Source organism: Hyposmocoma kahamanoa, unplaced genomic scaffold (assembly GCF_003589595.1).
Source record: "Hyposmocoma kahamanoa isolate Upper Pololo Valley unplaced genomic scaffold, ASM358959v1 63, whole genome shotgun sequence".
NCBI classification, from domain to species: domain Eukaryota; kingdom Metazoa; phylum Arthropoda; class Insecta; order Lepidoptera; family Cosmopterigidae; genus Hyposmocoma; species Hyposmocoma kahamanoa.
Genome location: NW_020653851.1, coordinates 17,334,156 through 17,358,579, shown reverse-complemented (window position 1 = coordinate 17,358,579; position 24,424 = coordinate 17,334,156). Strand labels below are relative to the sequence as shown.

The 24,424-nt window shown below is 36.0% G+C and overlaps 1 protein-coding gene across 7 annotated transcripts in view; it reads right to left on the bottom strand.

Moving 5' to 3' along the window:
• The window catches only part of LOC113230497 (guanine nucleotide exchange factor DBS-like), a 135,806-nt gene that overhangs the window by 7,749 nt on the left and 103,633 nt on the right, over positions 1–24,424 (bottom strand). For 6 of the 7 annotated variants that reach the window (XR_003310498.1, XM_026464454.1, XM_026464456.1 and 3 more), the window contains exons 12-16: positions 3,756–3,890; positions 1,696–1,881; positions 1,411–1,602; positions 1,158–1,283; positions 96–293 (exon numbers count right to left, since the gene is read on the bottom strand). Coding sequence is in view for 6 of the 7 variants with exons in the window: in XM_026464454.1 (XP_026320239.1) it covers positions 96–293; positions 1,158–1,283; positions 1,411–1,602; positions 1,696–1,881; positions 3,756–3,890 (837 nt within the window). In the remaining variant the exon portion in view is untranslated. Of the gene's footprint in view, positions 1–95; positions 294–1,157; positions 1,284–1,410; positions 1,603–1,695; positions 1,882–1,992; positions 3,468–3,755; positions 3,891–24,424 lie in introns of those variants that run through there. The other variant, XM_026464460.1, reaches the window with a different exon arrangement.

Genomic DNA, 24,424 nt, shown 5'->3' with positions numbered 1-24,424 from the left:
ATCACTTAAATTATAGCTGTAATTTGACACCACCAGAGAGGTTATAAGAAAAGAGGAAAAAAGCCAAGCTTATAAAGTAGCACCAAAGTGCTCACCTGTAAATCATGCTTAAAGTGATAGGTAGCCTTATTATGGCTGTTCTTTGTAGCTGGTTTGCAAAAGAGCATGGCTTTTTCGTAGAGAAAGATGTGCCTGCGACGCGGCCGTATCCTGAGACGAAGATCCCGTTTGTTCTCCGACGCAACCAGGAATGAACCTTGCATTAGTAGTTCTCCTTGTTGACTTAGGTCCACCTGAAGAAAGGTAAATTATGGATTTTGGACAAACTATCCAGGTGATTGATGTGAAGTCACTTTATCTTAAGTGAATGAACATTATTAATTAGCCGTGTACCAAAAAATAGCATTATAAACGAAAAAACGGCATAATTAGTTTCCAATATCGGTAAACTTTTGTTTATGCAGGATATGAAACTATTTTTCCGGATTTAAATCGCGTATATTTGTTTCAAACAAATCGACGTTCGAGCCCTTTATAGGCCCCATGGTCAAGGTTGACTGAGGTGGTATAATCTTCAATCAGTTATGTCTAATATTAATGCAAACAACCCTATTTTTTCACTATAGTTATTAATTAAATACCGTATTTTTAATTTTACAAAGAAAACATTCCAATTTACGCTACATTAAGTTTTACTAATTATTTTACTGAATGAATTTTTATTAAATTCAATTTATCATTAATTAATAATATAAATTAGAATAAACTAAAACATATTAATTAGTAGTGGAGTCTTATGTCTATATGGGACTTTTCATCAGAGGAAATACTTGATCCCAAACTGGTGGTACGGAGAAAACATCTTCCCTGTTGAAATTAGGATGTTTTTTAATTTCAATGGACTCTCGCAGCATCCTGGGTAGATAACGGACTTCTTTTGCAAGGACCTGGGGTTTGTCAAACTTCATTGAATGTGTAGGTTTATCCATGACATGCTCGCAGACTGCAAACTTGTTCACGCGACGGTGTTTGACATCTCTTGACATTTTGTTTATGTAACGATAGATATAAGAAGTTTACGTACTATCTATTATTGAACAGAGAAATCGGATATTTAAATTTCTAATATAAATACTAAAAGCATTCGAATAACTTACTGGCACTCCAGTAATAGCGATCTGATGCATGGAATCATTGACGCATTTGAGCACGACCAGCATGCAGTCCAAGGCTTCTTGTAGGCCTGTGCTCATTGACCCACATTCACCATATCGTAGCAGGTCCTGAAAGAAAGAAATATTTCTCAAAACCAGAGAACATAATCTAGCAACATTTTTAAATACAGCATTTTAAACTTTTTGGGTACCTATAGGCATGATTTTCACAAATTCACAGAAATGATAAAGATACCTTGAGCAGCAGCTGATACTTTGTGATCCTCTGTACAGGCTTGAGCAGGTACGCAGCCAATGGCAGTTTGTGACCGAGTCTGAGCTGACACGCTTGCAGGAAGAGATGCGTGTCCACCAGTGTCTCGCGGAGCCGCTCTGAACGTGGGATGTTCTGACAGTAATAGCTGTATAGGCGGAAGAATGTCTCTCTCTGAAAAAAATAAACGGTACTGGTTAATAAATAAGTTTTATTAAATGAACGAACATTGTCAACTGACAGGAACAGTTAACGTTTTAGTTTTACCTTTTCAACGAAACACAATGCGACGAGTTCTGTGGCTGAGATCGACTTTTCGAGGTCTTTAAGGAACACGTCCTGGTGAAATGTGAACAGCTCGTGAAGGTTGCCAAACAGTACGTCTGCTTGGCCGACCAGTGCAGCTGGGAGCAGATGCTGGTTTTCTGGTTTCTCGATTTCCTCTTTATAACCCTGGAAATAAAGGGATATTGGAATAAACTTTAGCGATTAGCAACAATTTTGTATGTTGCTATGTATAATCACTTGAAACGCTCAAATACAGACTATGGGAGGAACAGTTACCGAAGAAAGGTAAGATGAGCAATGGCTAATGGTATCACACCACTCTTGTAAACGTTTGTCGTAATCCTCGTAAATAGCTTCCAAACATTCACATTCCGAAGCAGTCAAGGTTTGGTCTATTTTCCAGAACTTTGATTTCTTTTTCAGCTTCTGCAATGTGGACGACCAATTACTAAAAGTATGGTTTCGACCTAAACTCTGAGTTTTCCTTTGATCTAACGATTTAGATTTTTTGCATTGTTTCGTGGTATAAGCATAACTATAATGCCGGTTAGTTGCCGTCTTGGCGCACCTGCTGGGCCTTCTGCACGATAACGTTGAATGCAAACTTCTAACATAACTGTCTGTGTTGCTTTTCCGGCATAATGACGAGCCTTGTTTACTGCAGTGTGATATTGTGGAATAGTGATTTGTTATAGTATTGTTCCACTCCTTCATTATCTTTTTGTAATCTTTCAGTATATTTGACAAGACTTCTTCTGAAACTTTGCTACTACACATAGTATTCCGTAACTCCGTGCAACTGGAGGATTTCAGTTGAGAATCCTTGGAATTTCCCGAATCGGTGAGGTATTCAGGTGTCGATATTTGTACATCTGCTTCAATACATCCATAAAGCGGATTTTTAACGAGTTCTGGAACATCAACCACAGTTGGAGCTGTCGTGAGAGACTCCGCGGTAGTGTCTTCTGAGGCAGTCACAATATCGGAATCCGGTAAATACGATATTTTCTCCTCAGTCTTTTGCGTGTCCTCGTAACCAGGTAGAGGTTTACCGTAATAGAAGTTTCCAATGAACGGTTCCATGTACACGGGTTTGAACGTTCGCGGATTGTATTTGACACGTGTATTTTTGCTAACGTCGCTCACTGATTTCTTACACTTTTTAATCGATTTCTCTTTTTCGAACATCGAAATTTGGTTTGCATAGTCACTGAAGAGCGTTGAATCGGAGGCCGCTCTAGTGAGGCGTTTAGTCTTCCGGGTGGTGGGGTTGTCATTCTTTCTGTAGTACCACGAGTAGGAGGTGCCGACACTGATGTTCGCGGATGATTTATGGAGGTCGTATTTTCCATATTTCATGGTGCAGAAAGCAGCGAGTTGCAACACGCGAGCGAGAGACTGCACTGACTTGCAGTTGGTGAGTGCGTAGCGTGCATTGCGTTCCGGTCCGCGGAGCACCGCGTTTGCTTGCGTGCGGTGCATCGATGCACCAGATACATACACCACTATGCAGCGCGGCTCGCCCGTGACTGTCCATTGGAAACGTTTACACATGCGGATCGCGGACCACTTACATAGAGATGACATGTTTGGTTTTCAGAGCGCGTAATGGTAGATATTAAGACATCATGCTTCATCGGATGCTTTGGAGTGTGACGTGAAGGATGGCATAACTATAACTAACATATGACAAATACGTCAGGTTTTTTTTAACGCACACACTCAACATAGCACCGCACTAGGGAATTCCTGTGTCGCGGGTGCCATGGACACACATACACACACATAGGCAACCACAAATTACACCCAAACTCACGAGAGAAATAAATGTAGACCATACTAATATTTCTCTCGGCCCGGGAATCGAACCTGGGACCTCTGCGTGGCAGTCCGGCATGGTAACCGTTCGGCCACGGAGGCAGTTTGAAGACGGTTTGAGACGGTTGAAGACATGATACGAATACGCGTCATAATTATATAAGCGTTTATTGGAGAAAGGGTTTCAATAGTTCTGAAGGTCATTAGAGCACTCAACTTACACTGAGTATAGAGCCAAGTTCTTGGACGTAGACTCTTTCCGTTTGCAGCAGCTCGGCCAACACGTGCCCGCGACGCGACCGCCGCGCCTCCGCATCTTCCCCTCCTGAACTCTCTGATCCGCCAGACGTTTCCATCTGTCGACAATATACAGAATATAATAGAGAATATAGTTTATGAATCGTAGGGAACGCTCTAGTACATATACTGCCTCATATAGACGATTAATTATTTTTTACCGAGTTTGCTCCACCAGGCAGGTGGAGGGACACTGTGCTGTTTTTTTAAATGCTACGATACCAACATATAGCTGAAGATGAGCGTAGAATTTTTGACGATATTCTATCTAAAGATGATTTTACCAACAAAGTTTACCCGACAACCAATCATGCAATACCTACCCGATAACTAAGACAGCTTATGTTGTCGTAATACCTTTTTTAAACCTCACCTTATTTGAAAATAGTTTCTTCTTAGGTACTTCATCCCACAAGTAATCGGAGGACAATAATCTCCGTCCGTATCTAGTATTTATAGCAGAAGCACTATTTGTTCTAAATTTAGTAAAATTCTTCATCATGATCTATTAAAAGCATAACAAATATTAAGTAGGTACTACAAATAATACTTCACTACATATTTAATCGCATCGTCAAAAGGTATAATAAAGTAGTGAAATCTATTCTTTTAGATTTAGATAATGATAACAGACGAATATACACAGAACACTATTTGTAGGGATTTAGCGGATTTTCTGAACATAGGCAGATTTTTGACATTTTTCTTGAAAGTTTGTTGACAGTTGCGTCCTAGTAAGTCTTGACAGTCACGCCATAAAAACGCAATACAAAAAGTTTCCAAGTTACTTATTACTTACATACATAACTTCAGAGTATTCTGTCTTGTTTATTATTTATTTCAAATTGGTATTATTATAAGAAAATAACTATAGAATTTACTAATACTGCCTACTATTTTCAATCATCTTTAAAATCTAATACACATTAAGACTATCTCAGCCTTTAGGTTGAGATTTATAAAACGAACTTCGACTTCGATTAAGCAAAGATGGCACTAAGTAAGTTTTTCATACTTACAAAAACAAACTTTGATTAAGTTTTGAGCAAGAAATTAAATTGAACTTTGACTTTACTTCGTAGTTTCTTGCTTGAACTTAAGTAAAGTTCGTTTTGTAGATACGAAAAACTTGCTTAAGCTCTCCAGTTTTGCTTAGTTAAAGACTTGAATTTAATTCTAGAAATCTCAACCTAAGTATAAGTATAGGTACTCTTCATCCAATAGCATTAGTTTTTCATAAAATATTGTAATAGGTGATGCGGTAGAAATAGTGCTTCTTATGATAGAGCTCATCAAGGGAAAATCTATATCTAGTTCTGCTGCGCCGCCGATCAGCAATGTATTTGGGACTTGTCAACTTTATGTCATAGTGTGCTGGTGAAGTGTCAGTGCTGCATTTTTTGTAAAAAAAATGGACATGTTCTTGACTACTACTACCTAACTCTGGAGCAAAGGTAGGTTCTAAGATGGAACGAGTTCACCCAGAAGATGCCCATTCAGTCGCATCTTAAGGATACTCGGGTTGTATGTGAAAGTTGCAGGTAGTGAATTCTATTCCTGGGCTGTGCGTATAATAAAAGATGACCAAATTGATAAACCCCGCAGTGAATTGATGGAGCACATGGGCGCTCTCACCGAAATATATTCTGTTGAAAACCGACAGACAGGCGCCGGTGGGTTAAGTCATGAAGTTTAGATTCGAGCTTAACGTCGCCAATAAGTCTCCTGGCTCTCAGATCCTTGCTATTTAAAACTATGAGCGGCACTACAACTGTTATAGATAGGCGTGTCGCTTACCGCCAGCCACGCGACTTGTTCGTCCCGTGACTTGATATCAGAAAAAAAGTATGAAGCTTATACTCCAGGAAAAAAATTAAAAGGAATATTGGTGAGAAACTTCATTGATAATATGATTTTTCACAAACGTGTTAATTATATTCTTAATTATTACTTAGCAGAGAAACACAGCGGTAAAACATAATCCAGAGTCCAATCAAAGCATTTGATGTAACCTTTAATAGGTTTCTCACGGTACTGTTAGAATACATTTGCAATTACGATTTTATAACCGTTTCATACCAAGGCCAGGTCATACGAGTCCCACAGCTGATGCCCAGTGGTAGAATGTGGCGTAACAAAATTTACGCTTCATCACATAACAATTTTACATATATTGTCGTTTTCTTTCAGATTGGAATCGTGCATTTAAATAATAATTTGATGACCTCCGTGGTGGAGTGGCTTGTACACCAGTTTTCATGGTGTCCCTATCTGAGTACACCAGTTTTCATGGTGTTTCAATCTAGAAACGAACTTTTCTATATTGTCTCCCGGGTCAATGTAGAAAAGTTCTAGGTGTTTGTGGTATCGTCGTTCTTTCTGGTTTCCATAACACAAGTGCTTTAGTTACTTACTTTGGGATCAGAGATTTGTGTGATGTTGTCTAATAATAGTTAAATGTGCCAGAAAACTATGGACTCATTGTAGAAAATTCCCTATGCTATAACTAGCAGGACAGCGAAACTACCCACAACACTCAGACCAGCATCAACTTTGATAAGTTGGTTTCCCAAGTTGGTGCTACTGGAAATCGTACCTGGAACCTCCTCAACTAGCGTCCGCAATGGTAACAGTTAAGCCACAGAGGTCGTAAATAGATATCATCGCCAGTAGTAGATTCGTAAAAATTCAAATTATAAAAAAATTCGAAAATGTCTTCTAAGTACTTAGTACCTAAGGAAAGTAAATTAAGACATATGATGTACATAGGACATCACATTTCTGTCCTACACAGGTGATTTTCAACTTGTTCAATATCCTACTTTAATTTTATTTAAGGAAAACATTCACTGTGTAATTAATTATTTTTTTATTTAATCAACTTACAGGTTTGTGTTGAAAAGTCCTGTCAGAAAAGTCCTTAAAAAGTTTGTATCCAGCTTTTAACATCACATTTAGCGCATACATTCCTCACAGTGAAAACAATGACTTGTCTTTTTCAATTACAATATACATAGCACAATAAACACACGTTTTCACATAAAATCAACTATATAGTTAGAAATGCTAAGCGTTACAAATGATAGAACTTGGTCATTACGAAAATATCAGCGTAACAGTAGACCGCGAAATTAAGAACTAGGTATGCGATCACAGATTTTAAAAATAACAATTAACGTACAACTTAGTTCGTAGCAAACAAGAACACATGCTGCGTTATAAGGAACTGACGAGCCGGGATGCGAAGGGGCGCGGGAATACGTTGGGACCGTAAAAAAACTCGTTGCCTCCACTTTTGTACAACCGGCTGAACTGGTGCTCTACTTCGACTTTACTAGAACTGCTATAATATGTTGACCTGTGACAAGTTAAAAATTCACAACTACTTGTATTCTGCTAGTGCAGATTTTGAAAATGAAAAACCTTTCATATATCCATTAAACCTTGTATTATGATTGAGGAATCCGTGTCCCTTTTGTCTAGCAAGAATTGTACGTATAATTTGATTTATTTTCACAAAAACGAAACGTAATACTTAACTTTTAACTTTCTCATAAGTCATATCTCATATAGGCATTAGCTGTAAATTATGTGGCGAATATTTAATTTATTAATGTAGGTTATCCATCAGAGTTCTCTGAGATATAGTCAGAGTTTATTGATAAATGGTCGTAATTTTGTACCCTACATTTAAAAGTATCACATCATTTAAAAAAGCTAGCGAATTAATGTTAATTAGCTGCGGGTGCATTTCGGAGAGATTTTGAGTTTCGTAAACGGTATCTGCGGAGATAATTTTCGTGTCAATTTTCAGATGTACATTCCTTAGGGCTGGATTTTAAGTCTTGTAGTGTATGGATTTGGTCATCGTCAACCTAATTATACATCCCACTCGGGGCACGGGTCTACTACAAAGGGTTTAGGCCTAATTCCGCCTCGCCAGCCCAAAGCGGGTGGGGGATTTTTCATGTTTACCAAGAGTAGTGAACCTTATTCGACACGTGGCTCAATGTTTTCCTTCATTGTTAGCGAGACCTATTGCCATTAGACAGTCACAAATGTGCATAACTTAAAACTGATAGATACAAGCCACCACAGAGATTCGAACCGTTTCTCGATTTCTCAATAAATAAGCACCGTTTTCCAACCGTCTTGTATGTATGTGCGTACTTGATATACTATAATTTCAAGTGAATGTAATGCAAAACCAACCAAACAGTACTTTAACTCGGGGCCTGAGACAATGATTATTGCGTGACTTCAAGCTTATGGAAGACATTGTATCGAATTCAGTATGTGAGATGGAATTGCATGATTTAATTCCGTCTTACCCTTTCCATTATCGGGGTACATAGGATTCGGTTTCGCTCACTTATATTTTATAAAAAGAATTGCTGTATTTGGTTAGTGGTAGAAAAATTACGATAAAATATCACAAGGTTACTTACGGTCAATAAACTAAAGTAAACAATTGGTTAATAAACACAATCTACATCTAAATTTGGACACAATATTTGACATTTGAACGGTACTAATCGCATTAAGAGCGGAAAGAATGAGGAAGGGAATTCCGTCGATACGACGTTAATATAAGAGCTAAATCCGGATAATTGGCTCGCTGTTCGGTAATAGATTTCTGAGTAATTTGTTTTAAAAGGGTTTTAGTGTTAAATTTAATTGAAAAAGTTGAATAAAAGAAAGGAAATTTTTCAAATCCAAAATAAAAATAAAAATTTAAGGCACTAAACTAACATAAGAATTAATAATAATAGCATTTTGTTATTGTACGAGTATCTAGCAGTAATTTGACTACAACATGAAACTACTAGGCAATTTTTCAAATAAAAGATAGAGAAGAATTAAGTCACTGAATAGCTAACATATTTTGTTATTGTACGATTATCTAGTTGTAATTCAAGCAGCAAAATAGTCCTTTATAACAATTAACTAAAACATGAAACTACCTAATTTTTTTACGTTAACTTTCTTCTGAGATGTTTACATAAGTGAGCCATTTTAAGAAGTAGAGCCCCATTCCTTACAAAACAACGGCAGCGGTAATAAAGGGCGAGCGTGCAGCTATGTAAGTACAGTGGGCATCGCTATACCAAGCACGTCTTACGTCCCTACGCTTTGCTTGTGTGTGTATCCCTGTTCCTGCGTATTAGACTTACTAGAGCACACCTGCCAACCTTGCTTTCGTGAAGAAACAAACTTTACAACGCAGCCGGTGAAAAAAGGGACAAATTTAAAATTCATTGCAGTTTAGCCCTTCTTACTCCACACCCTACCCCCTTGCTCTAAGCCTAAACTGCTTTGAACTGTTTGAATATCTTTGTTAGTTCTTAAGAAGTTTCGTTATATTCTTTCTAAGTTTATTCAAACTTATTGATCTCAAACGTCTGTCCGAGGTTTATTGTTCTTTTGTTTAGTTTTTTTTCCAAGAAACATCTGTGGCGTTCTTTTGTTTTTAGAGTCGAAAACATGTCTAAGCACGTGCTTTAAATTGAATATCTTTTCCATAACAATAGTTGAGGAATGAGGTGTGTGTAAATCATCTTTCATGTAGTCATGCATGGAAACTCAGGCACAATTTGTTGTTATTGAATCGTGAAGGCTGAGTCACACCGAAAGGATAAATTTGAAGCCAATTTTCCCTTCGCGAATGCGACTACATCGGAGTTTCCTAATGTCTCATTTCATTTACGGTATTTATTTATAGTCGTTATGTAACTTATCGTACATTTAATCTATCAATGTAAATCCTTTAATACTAAAAACAATGCTATTTATTTATTTGTCGCAATAAATATGATCATTGGCGTTTATCGTACCTTACTCTAATCTTAGAAGTCACAAATGTATATACATATATACGAATAAAAAAGTCACTCGTCTCGTCAAACACGTAGGTATAATTGCTTACTAAATTCAGTTTTTAACCAACTTCAAAAGAAGGAGGAAGTTCTCAATTCGAGTATATCGACTCATCCGAAGAACAAAGTCCGATGTGATTATATAGCGAAAAGAGAATAAGTACGTTACGAGAATAATTTCCTTATTCAAACTAAGGACTACGTAAAGGTGTTTTGAGAATTTATATATCTTATTTCATTTCGGAAATATAAAATCGAACAACGGTCGATCTGACATCCACTGCGAAGAAGAACGAACGAAATGTTCTATGTCCTGAGAACAAGTAGTTTTGCAAATAGATCTTTGTTCTACGGATGAGTCGATATTTTTTTAGTGCGTATGTTAGGCGATTACTCCGACATTTGTGGACCGATTTCGATAATTGTTTCTTAGTATTCAGAATTTTAGATAGAAAATATTCCACCTTTAAGGGCAGCAAATTAGAGGATGAATCTGATTTATTGGATTTCGCTCACTTTCCGTAATTCCACTAACTTTTGGGGTCGGTTTTTTTAATAAAAGAAAACGCAGGTAGAGGGAGAGAAATAAAACAACAATGAATGCAAGTGCAGCATATTGCATTAATCCATGACCCCGGCAGCAATGTGCACTTGAACTGATTGACCATTTACGGTCTCAATTGCCGCCGGCGGGTGCGCCCGCGCAGCGCCCTCATTCACTCGGCTTCAGATACCAGTAATTGCGTATAGGTACTTATGCTTACTCTACAGCTATTTTATGGTATCAACTCATAAGTACACGTTCTATTGTTGGGACTTTAATATTTGATGTACAAGGACAAAAACCATCAAGAGGACCTGTTGCGAGTCTGAGATAGCACTTATGATCGTATGATATGAAAAGATTTGGAAGATTTGGACATGGTGTAATATAAGAAACGTACCTCAAAAGTACGTGGAATTACATCTATTTGCCAAGTTTTATTGAAATATCCCCTAGTTCGCCACTATACAGGACTTGACATAGGAGATAATAAAAATCGGTTCTCACTACTCAAAGTATATTGAGAGAAAAAACGCCTTGAATTGGAGAATTGCAAAACCAACCATTAAAATAATTGCTCCTTAAGTAAAATTTAGGCGCTATTTATAAAAATGAATTTTCATGCGTGAGCAGCCATCCATAGAGGTGGAAGATTTTCTTCAAAATGAAATGGGACCACTATGGAGGTACCCTCTTTCTAACAAAAAAAGAATCATGAAAATCGAATCATAAATACCGGAGTTATCGCGTAACATACATACAAAAAAAACATACAGTCGAATTGAGAACCTCCTCCTGTTTTTGAAGTCGGTTAAAAAGCAAGGTGGCAACGCAAGGCAAAATATCAATACATAAGTATTGATATTTTATACCAGTATCGCGGATTGGAATCTTGATTATGGAGTATGATTATGAAATAAAAATGAAATGTTGAACAATTCTGAATTTCTGGCACTCTTGTTTAAACTATCACAAACATCAATAAACACGTCTACTATTTCATATTATTTTTTAAAGACCGAGCGACCGCTTCTATTATATAATTAATGGCGCGTGTGACGATCCTCGCTATGCCACGCGAGTGCGCCGCGAGATTATGCGAATGTGTGCGTCCGTACACGGCGCGACACGTTCGGCACACGCACAAGCCGCGGTGCTACGTTTGTGTGGAGTTCCATACTTGTCTTATTAATTATTGTACTAAGATTTTGATCAGGGTCAATATAGTTGACTTACGGTTGAACTTTTAAATTCATCATTTAAAATTGAAACTAATGAATTTTCAATATTGAAAAGGGGGCGTTTGGTTTCTTTTTAGCCTGGACGATGTTTATTACGTACGTAACGCCTGGAATACTTAAATAGGAGTGACTCATGTGATAGTGAGCACAGAACACCCTTGAATGATGAATGAATCATCCTATAGGAAGACGGGAGCGGTTAATATGGTCGACGATATGATAGTGGTTGCCTTGCTTCACAATTTAAATCAATTACATTATTCGCTGTATTGCATGCAGCGTCATTATGCAATGATTACGAAAATTCGCTTCGATTCTCATATCTGCGAAAAAATATAATTCATTTTTAACCGACTTCTTGACTTCACTTTTCGTTGGAAAGAGGGTACCTCAGTAGTGGTCCCATTTAAATTTGAAAAAAGTATTCCGCCTCTAAGGGTGGCAAACTAGGGGATGAATGACTTTTGAGGTCGGTTTTTTTACTCTATACTAATTATTAATTACTTTTTAGATGTTTTGTTTAATTATCTGGATTAGTTATGGTTATTATAAACACAGATCACCCTATTGATTACGGCAGTTACTTAATAAAAGCTACAATACCATACCTACCTACTATTGCCCTAAATAATTTGAAACTAATTGCGTAACCCAAGTTTTTGACTGCTTCGTAAATATGTGTGCAAAACGAAAGTTGAAATCTATGAGTTTGATTAAATACCCAATTGCAAGTTTTTATTTTTACTGAATATCATGATGTTTTTTCTACTATCGTATGATAGATTCATACATATATGTATTTTTAGTGAAAATACACTATTATTATTATTGGTAATAGTTGTAATTTTGTTATAAAAACCTACCTCAACAGTTGGTGGAATTACATCTATTTGCCAAGTTTTATTCAAATCGGTCACAGGAAAGTGTGCGAAACCGGTTTCATCTCCTAGGTGCCACCCTTAGAAGTGGAATATTTTCTTTAAATTTAAATGGGATCAATATTAAGGTACCCTCTTTCTGCAGAAAAAGAATCATCAAAATCGGTTCACAAATGCAGGAGTTATTGCGTAACATACATGCAAAAATAAACCTAATACAGTCGAATTGAGAATCTCCTTTTTCTGAAGTCGGTTAAAAAGATCGAACAAATACAAAGAAAAATTGATTCGATCCAATTGGACTCGAACCAACACGTCCGTCCCCTTCGCTCTTTAAGATTCATAACAAACACATAGAGAAGTTCGTAAGATCTGCTGAGTGGATCCGTAGCTTAGGTAGAGCGGTAGCCACGTTGAGGCAACAAACGTTTGTTCGAGTCCAGTCGAGTCGAAGAAATATTTGTGTCAATAATAATTAATACCCAAATTTTAAGGCGTTATAATCAAAGCTGGGCTTTTTATAGACGGTACTAGATAGGAGAGTCGATAACTATTTTTGGATAATGATGCACTTGGTTTAGAAAACGAGAGTTGAATATTCAATTTAGTATATAATAATAATTATAATAACGCATACATTCAACATAGCCCCGCACTAGGGAAACCCTGTGTCACGAGTGCTATGGACACACACATAGACAACTACAAATTACACCCAAACTCACGAGAGAAATAATATAGGTCGTACAAACACTTCTCCCGGCCCGGGAATCGAACCCGGGACCTCTGCGTGGCAGTCCGGCATGGTAACCGTTCGGCCACGGAGGCAGTTGAATAGTATGTAATACGATAATAGTTTTTGATTTGATACAAAAATTTAGGTTATAATTATGACCCCAATGTATAAAGTTAATAGCATAACTCGAATTCAAGGTGTTACCACATTTATTATCGCGGAGTCGGCTCAAGCGTTTAACCCATCTCTTTAATATGATTCTGCCGATAAGTGTGGTGATTGTTTTACACTAAATATTTATATTCACTTATTTATTACATTTACGATAAAAGCTGTGTTATATGTACAATTTAAAAAATAATTACTATACAGCTGATTGCGCTATATAATTGTATGTTTTTTTTGCACTACATGTGTAATAAATTGCTTTTATTGTTTTGCTTTCAAACCTAATAATTTTTATCCATAAGTAAGCAAATTACACTTGAAGTCGTCGCATTAATTAAACTAAGCTACTCATTTGTAAAGCAGATCCCCTGAGAAGAATGAGTAAAAAACTCTTTCTTTTAAATAAACATTTGTACGTATTGTCATTTACAATATTTATTTCAATTCCTTTAGAGTGTGCGTGTAGTATCAAGTAAGAAATTTGTTGAAACATACCGAAGGTCTTTTGATCGAATCAAATGTTTTTCAAATCTTAACTTTATTTCGTAGGTAATGAAACTACAAATTTTTAGGTGAAATTCACCTGTGAAGAATGATTTTTTTTAATATAATCTGAAACATTTAACTCATGGAAGTACACTCACACGTTTGTATCATCTATATATAACAATTGAATTTATAATAAGCTTTTCTTAATAGTACATTTTTAAAACAAGCTTTGAACTGTATTTGTGATACATTTACATTTTCTGGAATTTTATTATAAAAACATTTTTTATTTCTTTTATGATATCAAGCGTCCGTACGAACAAGTCGTGAGCTGGTGTGGTAAGCGACAAGCCTGTTCATAACAGTTGCAGTGCCACTCAGAGCTTTAAATCACAAAGATTTGAGGAGCACTGCCACTGAGCCCTATCATCTTGAGACATACGTTGATAAGTCCCACGTGCCTTTAATTTCACCAGCACCCTTAACTCTTCAAAACCGGAACGCAGTAATGCTTACATTACTCTTTGGCGGCAGATATTTCTGCCGTAAGGTAATGTAACTCTTCCACAAGCAGCTTACTGCTACTAATTATACACGTATCTGGTAGCTCAATGTATGGTATCTATATTAAAAAAATACATCATACACATTGCCCTATAAATGACTAATTAATTTTACTAAGTCTGAACATAGGGGTCACAAGTTTATTTGAAATTTGGTAGTCTTGAGCTATGCATATAGATTTATTATTATACGTTACTGTTCTGTGTTTCACCAAAAAATCTATTTCGAATCTAGGCTATGCAAGGAGTAACTGTTGCGCAACAGTGTTGCTGTTTGCGGGACAAATGCCGTTAGTTACCGTTACTGCAATCACAGACTCATGCAGGGTGTTAAGATTATAGAAGTTATACCGCAGTTAGCGGGAGTTGAAAGGATGGTCGATTTATTTATCATACTTTGTTTACATTCCTACAACGGTGGTAAAAATAATTACAACTTTTAAAAAAAGAAAGCAGACTTCAAAAGTTTGTGGTATATATATTTGCCAAGTTTTATTGAAATCGGTTAATGGAAAGTGGGTGAAATTCAATAATCCGGATTCATCCCCTAATTTGACACCCTCAGCTGTAGAATATTAGCTTCAAATTTGAATTGGGCCAGTAGTTACCCTATTAAGGTACCCTCTTTCTAATAAAAAAAAATTAAATCAGTTTCCAAATGTCGGAGCAACCGCGTAACACACATAAAAAATACAGTCGAATTGAGAATTTCTTCATTTTATGATGTCGGTTAATTAGTAATAATTGATAGCTTCGTAAATAAAGTTTAATGCAGTATAAATACATTATGAATAAATATTGATCTGGTAGTAATAAAAGTTTCTTTAGTTTATTATTAATATTGCAAAACTAATCAGGAGACTTTAGGTACATAAGAAGTACATAATATTTTATATTTATTATAGAAGTACTCTGTAAACGTAAGCATACTGTTTTCTCTTAATAAATTAAATGATATTTATAACGATCCTAGGATGTATAGCTTTGGCGGTCAATAACTTTTTAATTTTGTTCAAACTTCAAAATATACAAGGCGTAAGTAACACAAACGTTCGAAGGTGTTTAGTATTGTGTTTTCTAAAAATTAATAAAACGTATGCCCATATGTTTTCTCATAATAAATTAAATCATATTCCTAATGACCTCAACGTGTGGATCTTTGGCAGTAAATAACTTTTTAATTTGACGCCATTGACTTACAATTATATTTGACGCATACTTCAAAATAGACAGCGTGTAATAAAAAGGTTCGAAGATATTTAAACTGTGACTCACGTTAATCAAAACAAGTCGGATCATTCCTTAGAGGATGGAAAGATAATTCACATTTTCTTGTTTTATAACAAATTTGACAAAACAAGTTTGGGGCCATAAAAGTTTTGTAATGTCAAGGCAGTTGCAACTTTCTTTCGACCGGTATTCAAAAGTCGGATGAGCGATAACTTTCTAAGGCGAGATTTTATAAGGAAAGACATGTGCATAGACATGTCTTATATCATTCTATAGGTAATTTTGATACTGGTACATGCTCCTTTTTTATTGTTATAAAATAAGTATAAAGTTATAAATAAATATAATATATATGTACTAAGAGTCGCCAAAATGTTGTGCAATTTGTTGGCGACAAGTGCACTCTTAATTAAATCTAACTAATTTATTTGTACTTGTACTTAATTGAGCTTTATTGTACTTCATTGAAACACATTCCAGACACATAACAAATTCGCGGGACTTATATTACTAACATTACAATAATTATTTGTAATGCAAGGCTGCAAAGTTGTTGTTGGACGCGAGTGCTTGTATTGAAACCTGAGCAAGTGAAGGAAGCTAAGATTGGTGAAAGAAAGGTGAAAAAGTTTGGTGCACCACACCACGGGCCATCGTCAAGTTCGAATTTCAAAAACCTTTTCCAGGCTAGCGTGCAAAAAGCGTGCTTTTGCGAGCAGATTTCTAATGAGAAAGGAAGCCTTTCCGAGCTAGTGAGGTGAAAACAAATTTCTTTTCCATGACTTTTAATAATTTATCAGATTTCAGTTTCATAAAAAAATATAAATAGGTCGCTCTAAACGGTGATAAATGATAACTCTGTGACGTCCTTACATCGTGATTCCACCTTTTTATCACCTTTTCTCTGGTTCCTGGTCACTTGTTTTCAAATTTTGAATCGTTCTTTAATTCCTTTGTCTAACTATTCTCATTTTAGTTTCGTTCCGTCGTCACTCCTTGCTCAATCGCTGTAGCGAGCAGTTCGGCTGTAATTTTTAATTGCGTCTAATTTTGATCCTTTTACCAGTTTTCTACCTAAATCGTGCCAATTTTAATGCTAATACCATCTGTAATTCTGAATAACTCGGCCCTTTTGGGATAAGTCTGTCTCACGTTTAATAATTAAGTAGGGAGTGTTTTGGTAGCGTTGTACCTGTTTTTTATATACCGTTTCTTGTTACAACCTTTCTTTACCTTTTAATTATGGAACATTTTTTGTGAACTGAAACAGCCTATTTTATTGCCGTGATCCTGGTGACGGCACATTAGTGGTTTAGAAACTTTTCAACTCTGTGCAAAATGCAGTTGAACTTACTACATTACTACCAAACACTGATCTAAAAAAAGGTCAGAAACATGAATGAATGAATGAATGGTAAATGAATGAAAAAAATGAAAATATGGTTTACAAAAGGTGGAATACTTGTATACATAAATAAAACAGTACTCATATTTTACCGATATCAGCAAGCAAATCTATGGATATCAATATTTTGGCAGCTAAACAATTCTAAAGCAATTCCCATTAAGTAATAAGATAACATAATGGTTATACGAGTAATATTTATTGTTTTGTAAAAAGTCGTGGAACAAAAGTTGTGGTTTATGGTGTTACTAATATTGCGAGATTGTTAGTCTTTTACAAATAACCCTGTATAAACAATCCATTAAATAACGCGTGTATACGTAAATTACCATTTTCAATATTCTCGGGCCTTTGGATTACCATTGAGGTAGACAGAGCGAGGCATATAAATAATTAGTTATAGGTAATACGTTAAGATTTTGAACTCTTGAACCCCATCCGTAATATACCCATTTACGATGTAATAGAGACTTTAACGTTACGAGCGTATAATTTTTATTACCGACATAATAGGGAATTCCATAATTAAAAAATATTTTTTTTTTATGATTTTCAATGACGGGAAAAGCAAGTCGTGAACCTGGAACGTCTCATCCGTGACCTGGTAATAAGGGACACGTCCGCCCATGACGGTTACAGCAGTGCTACTTAGTGCTCTAAAACGCATATATATGAGAGACACTGCAATCGTTACTCTAAGACATAAAATTGAAGTCCCATGTGCCTACAGTTCCATCAGTACCATTCAAAAACGGAATGCTAAGCAGTATTGCTCACACTATTGCTTGGGCGGCAGAATCAGATATGGTACCAGTATTTCTCTGGATGAACTCTTTTACAAGAAGCTCTACAGGCATTGAAATTGGTATAAATTTTAAATTATCTCTCAATATAACATAGCTTTACATTGCTAAGATCTTATAGTTTCACCAGCACCCAGTAATGCCCACATTACTGCTTGGTGGCAGAAATAGATATGGAAGCAGTATTTCCCTAGACTAAGTCTTTCACAAGAAGCTTTACTGCTATAAAAACTGCTTTATACTAACATTAAAAATTACGCAAATATAATTCGTGACGTTACACGTAAGTGGCGCCATAAAAGCTTCACCTGTTTTGTTAAAAGGAGACGTATTCTCCTCCCAATGATTTTAACTATAATATAATGTTGTAACTCAAAATATGTGAAATTCAAGATTATAACATTGCTGAACATCGAATTTAATTATGTAGGTACACGTCAATAAAACCGTCGTTAGAATATTGATACTTACAAACAATGAAAAGATATCTACTTAACTCAAAATGAGTCAAACTTTATGTAAGCTAGCTGTGGCCAAAAAAGTCCATACTCAAAAATATTAAATTAATTATTTATTCCTTTTACTTTTAAATACATTTTGGCAAGTAGGAAATTATTTAGATATCTGATATAAAACTTTGACCTATACATAAGTTTTAATGATCTTTTACGGGAAGTGAATAATTAGTTTTTCATTGATTCTGAAAAAATACAGTTTTTGAGTTAATACATTACTGTATTAACAGTTATACGTTAACGATATGTTTGGTGTTAGTAGGAATATCGTAAAACGAACTGCATAGGTGAGTTGATGGATGCTCAAACAAATGAGAAGTACTTCGTTGTTTGCACTTATGTTTTGTCATCGAATTTTGTCCACGTGTTGTACAGGTTTGTTTATTTTATCTCTACGCGCCGACGCAGCCTGAGCGACGTTTTATAAATATTCCATTTTACCAATTTCACCATTGCTTCTCCGTCTTTACTGCTTACTCGATCACTTAACGGAACCATTATTGTCTTAAGTTGTTATTAACATACCTAATCTTTACGGTACTTAATTATTTCTCGTACGCCTGGCACTACCATTTACATCTTGTATATTCGACGTTTTTAATTAGGTTGATAGGATGTAGGTAAGTATTATTCAAATGTGATTCGGAGTCTTTTTTAGTCAGAATATTTATTTTTGAGGGCGACGTATTTTAGCGTTGCAAGGCTGATGTTGTAAACTCTTTACGTGTATTTTCGTGTTGTCTTGTTCGTCCAAAATAGTAGAGCGATTAGTTTTACTTAGTTACGATTAGTTTTTTAGTTTTTAGAAAACCTACATGCTGGATCCCAAACTTTACTAAGTAAACTACGTGAAAGATTTTGGATTGTAGGTGGTAGGAGGTTGGTTCGTAGCACTGTACGAAATTGTATAATTTGCAAAAGATTCAGTGCCAAAGCCTGTGCAGCTCCTGAGCTACCGTTGCCCGCAGACCGTGTTCGATGTGGTACACCCTTTCAGGTTACAAGGGTGGATTTCGCAGGGCCTTTGATTTTAAAGTCAGGCGATAAATGCTGGATGGCGCTGTTCACGTGTGCGGTATACCGTGCAGTGCATCTTGAACTGTGTTTGTCTCTCTCTACTGAGGATTTTTTACTAGCACTACGACGTTTTGTAGTTAGGAGAGGTAGAGTAGATGCAACATATAGCGACAATGCAACCAATTTTCACGGTGCCTGTAACGTTTTTCGTGAGAGTAATAGTAGTCAAATTGCTTCCCCCGCCTCGCCTTGGTGGGGAGGGTTTTGGGAGCGAATGGTTAGATCTGTCAAGAATATTTTAAAAAGAGTGCTAGGTAGAGCAGCACTAAACTTTCAGGAGTTATTTACTGTGTGTGAGGTAGAGGCAATTATCAATTCAAGACCTTGGACATACATTTCGGACAATTCTGAAAATTTGGTTACGCTTACACCTTCACATTTCTTACAGCTTAAAGTGCCTAATAGTAACTTAAGTATTGAACTCATTGATGGTAACATTTTATCGTCGCGTTGGGGGCATATAACAAAGCTATGTAGCGACTTAAAAAACCGCTTCAGAAGTGAATACTTGAGTTCGCTTATACATAAACAAAATAATGAGCGGGGTAGGTCAGTTGATCCTGGAGATGTAGTTTTGATAGCGACAGAAAAGAGCGTGTAGAGTGGCCTCTCGGTATTGTTATTGAAACGATTCAAGGAGCCGATGGGTGTAGCAGAGTAGCTCGCATAAAAACAAATTCAGGGGTGTGGGTTCGATCTCTGCAGGCTATATACCCTCGGGGACTGTTCATACCCAACGAAGACATACCTGGAATGGACAAGGTCATCCCCTCAGGCACATGCCACACGTTCTGGTCGACATGTTAAGTTACCGGATAGGTTAATTTTGTACATATTTACTCAGTGTTAAATTTTATTGTTTTAAGTGTTTGTGTTATTTCCAAATGTTGGTTGTGTACATATTTTTTTAATTTTGTATTGACCAGCGCGTGCGCAACTCCGTGGCGGGAGGATGTTGTAAGCTCTTTATAATATTTGACAGATTTAGATGAAAAATAAATTGTCATTGAGTGGAAAAATGTGTTTCATTTGAACCTATTCAGGAAGCTGAAAATTATAAATTTAGCCTTTCAGTTTGTTATCTACAGCTGGGAAAAGGGGTGGGAGAGAACGTCTATATCGCCTACGCACACATGACTCGCGTTTCACAAACACGCGTTTATGGCGCCACTGAATTTCTGAACTTGTGCACAGGGCTCCAAGCCTGGTAATTTTAAATGATCTAGTTGTGTGTCGGTAGAGTGTCAAGATTTTGTAAGTTTAGTATTTTGCTGAAAGTTAAGAGTAGTAGCACTACAAATTATTTGACATAAAAAATACATTTAATTTAAAGACTAAATCGATGACAGAATAACGAATGTTATCATAATTGCAATATAATCTCAGTAGAGTCTCAATGGAATTACAATGATACGTGATTTCAAGAAAATTAGCGACTGGAAAGCTGTGACCGAATCTCGTTTTAATTGCATCACTTACGCGTCTAGGGTGCGTAAAAAATACGCCATGTGCACAGGCTTAACGGCCCCACGTTGTCTGTTGTACTAAAAAAAGCTAAAATAAGCACCTATGACAGTTAATTCGCGTCCACAACACGCTGGATTTTATACTTTGAAACATTCTTTTCGATGACTTTTATTTTATCGAAAGTGCGTTGGCCGTTATCTACGAGTACTCATATACAATTCAATTCTGTAAACTGGCGTAGATTAAATTTTACGTTGTTTAATGAAATTCCTAAAGATTTCGCGATTGCTATACGTTGGAAACGAAAGTATATTTTTGGATCTAAACTGCGTACATTATTTTTCCAATCAAACCAACGTTTTCGGCTCTTTACAGGTCCCATGGTTATATCAGTCTGAATAACTGGTTGACCATTTTTTCATCTCAGTCAGTCGTGAGCATTGGGCCTGATAAATAATGTACGCAAATAAGACCCCAATTAAATAGTTCAATTCCAAAAGGGAAACTTTACAGACAATAGAGAATCAAAGTGGGAAAAATAGTTTCGTTTCGAAATTCAGTATTGACATGACAAAGTCGACAACGGAAATTGTACTGTAATAAATTATACTCATAAGTATCGTCCGTCATCGATATATAAACTATTTTTTCAATTAGAATCACTTAAAATATTGAGCTCTTAGAATTTTGCGATTGCGATTTTTTTTTGTTAGGCTCTAAATCGCGTATATTTGTTTTTTTTTTCAAGTAAATCTACGTTTCGGGCGCTTTACAAGTCCCATGGTCACAGCTGACTGAGATGGAGAAATCCACCAGCAGCGTGACTTGCGCGAGAAGCGACATAAAACCGCGTAAAGAGCAATAATTCGCGTTCTATGTCGCTTCTCGCGCAAGTCGCGCCCTGTCCAGCTAACGCTGCAGTTATAATTATGGATATTTATATGCGACTAAACACGATTTAGATACAAAGAAAAAGAAATTTCTAATAACTTACAATATTGACTATGTTGCTACACAACTTACTTTACTAAACTTCCAAGTGAGTTCTTCAACAACTTGCGCCCAGCCGACGTGCACACTGCTGGCCCTAGAGTGTTTGTCAACAACCTGGGTCCTACGAACGACCGCTGGCGATCTTGCTTTGAAACTCTTCATACTTATGAAATGTCTCCCCATTTTGAAAGTCAATGTTTCTTGATCACTATTGCTCAATTTTGACCGTGGTTGCGAACGCTCCTTTGACGTCATCACATCGTCTTTTGTTTTCTTACCAAGTTTTGAGTCAGTTCTCATTTGTTTTGAATGTTTAGCGAAATTAAGGCGACTGCTTTTGTGGAAGTAGTTTTGTTAAGTTTACAAATTTTTCCTTTGTCAATCCATATTGCTGTACTTAATAGGTATAAGGTGTTATAACGATTTTGGTTTATTTGGCAATCTGCTGGTGAGTGGGACATAAACGTCATACATGTAGCATATAAGTATACCTAGTTACCAGTTAGCTCTTGTTAAAGGAATAAAATACGACAATTTTAAGAGAAAAGCTATGGGGATACATACAAATCTGTTAAATTTTCTTTTAACTTGGAACACACATATATACAGCATAATAATGTTAAGTATTTTGATAGCGTTTATCGCAACGTGGGACAGATAATTTAAAATGCGGCCAAATAGAATCAGAGTGCACTCCTAACGTACAAAAATATGTCATACATAAGTGTTTGTTTTAGCTAAAAGTTTCCGTAAAATTCATTAAATTAAATATAATGAATTATTTGAGTATTATAAAGGAGTCTGAAGAAATATTCGAGTTATTCGAGAAGCAACCTTATTACACTCGACAAGAAGAAGACTTGAGTCTTCGCTCGGAAGGAGGTAAAAAAAACGCGTGACAGGTCACTCGTAGTGTTGTCACTCATTTCCCAATGACCGCTGATTAATCACGGGGCACTTAGCGATGACAAGGTTTTATTATAAGTATTAAATAAAAAGATCAAACACAAGGAAAGCTTTCTATCGACTCGACAACACACGAACCTGCGATCACGGGATTCCGCCTCCATCGCTCTTCCAACTGAGCTACACTTTCTTATGGAGTTATTTTATAAAAATAAAAACAAATCACTAATAAACGTTTTATTCATCCGGAATTAGCGTAAGCGCTTCGAAATGACATGAAAGCTCCAATTAACTAAGTTTCTAACAGATTTTTTGCAGGATCTCAAAAGAAAACTGACCGCAAACCAATCGAACTAAGAAAAATTCAAATGTTTATGATGACCTCGAAACAAGTTACATAGGAATAAGTAAATAAATATTTTCATGCTTCTTCCAATTAGGAACTGTACCAAAACGATCACTACAAAATTACTAACCGACCATGACTAAATTTACAAATTTTTTCAGAAAACAAAAGATTGTGCAAACATGTAAATTAAAAAACGACACTAACATTATTTACAACTGTGTTAAGCTTCACGTCACTCCTAATAAGGTGCATGCATTGAATCCATTGTACAACATACTAATTACCATTATTTTAAATTGCTAAGTCATTCATAGTGGAAATTGGCGATCGGTCTGTTGAAGCGTGTCAATTTCTGTTGTTTTAAAATTAGGGAAATGGTTTTTAATTTCGTTAAACAAAGGCGAGTATACGATTTGAAATTTGAATAAGCGCAAGGTACGTTTGTTAGACATATTTTAATTGGGTCTCACTTCACCAGTGAGACCCAATGTAGACGTTTTGACGTATTGCGATCACACGAAAAATCGGCTTTCCGACGTTAAATATACAATTTTAACTAATTTTGATCACGATTGACTAAATATAGCTCGATAAAAAAAATCACAAAAATGTTCGGCAAAAGGTTAATTTTTCACTACGTCATAAAAATCATTTTGTAACATATTCATTCCCGTGTTCCCTAATAAATACATCAGGGGACAATGAGCTTATTTTACAGTAAGAAAGTATCACACATGCAAAATCAAAGCAATCAGGATGCCACTTCGCCTTAAGAAAAATTTGGGTAGTAAAGATCCTGAATCTTTTGTACAAATATATTGTACCTGATAGTAATTTCAACAGTTGTAATACTGTTTATAAAACATCAGAAGATTAGGAAGTAAGAACAGTGGAATTTTATGTTTAAAGAGTTGATTCATCTTTGTTCAAATATAACGCGATAAATAAATAAAGACAAATTAAACAAGATAATTAGTAATATGAAATTATATAAAGCTATAGGTATTCATTACATATTAAATGTTTGATGCACATCTTACTTTCCAAAAATAGAAAATAACTAGAAAAACACAACAGTTTTACATCTGCGCAGCAACAAAAACAAGAAATTAAGTGGAACGGTCAAGATTCCATAGAAACTCAATCATAACATGTTTTGGAAACCGTAGGGGCACATAATATTATATGTACGCTTTTAAACAACATTAATCACGTCGACTATACAAACGACCTTGAGTAAAAGTGAAACTAAATATATTTGTTAAAAGGTTCCGCAAATATATTTTTTTGCGTTACAGCAAGTGGAAACGAGACTCATAAAGCATTGTAAGAAATTATTAATTCGTACTTTCG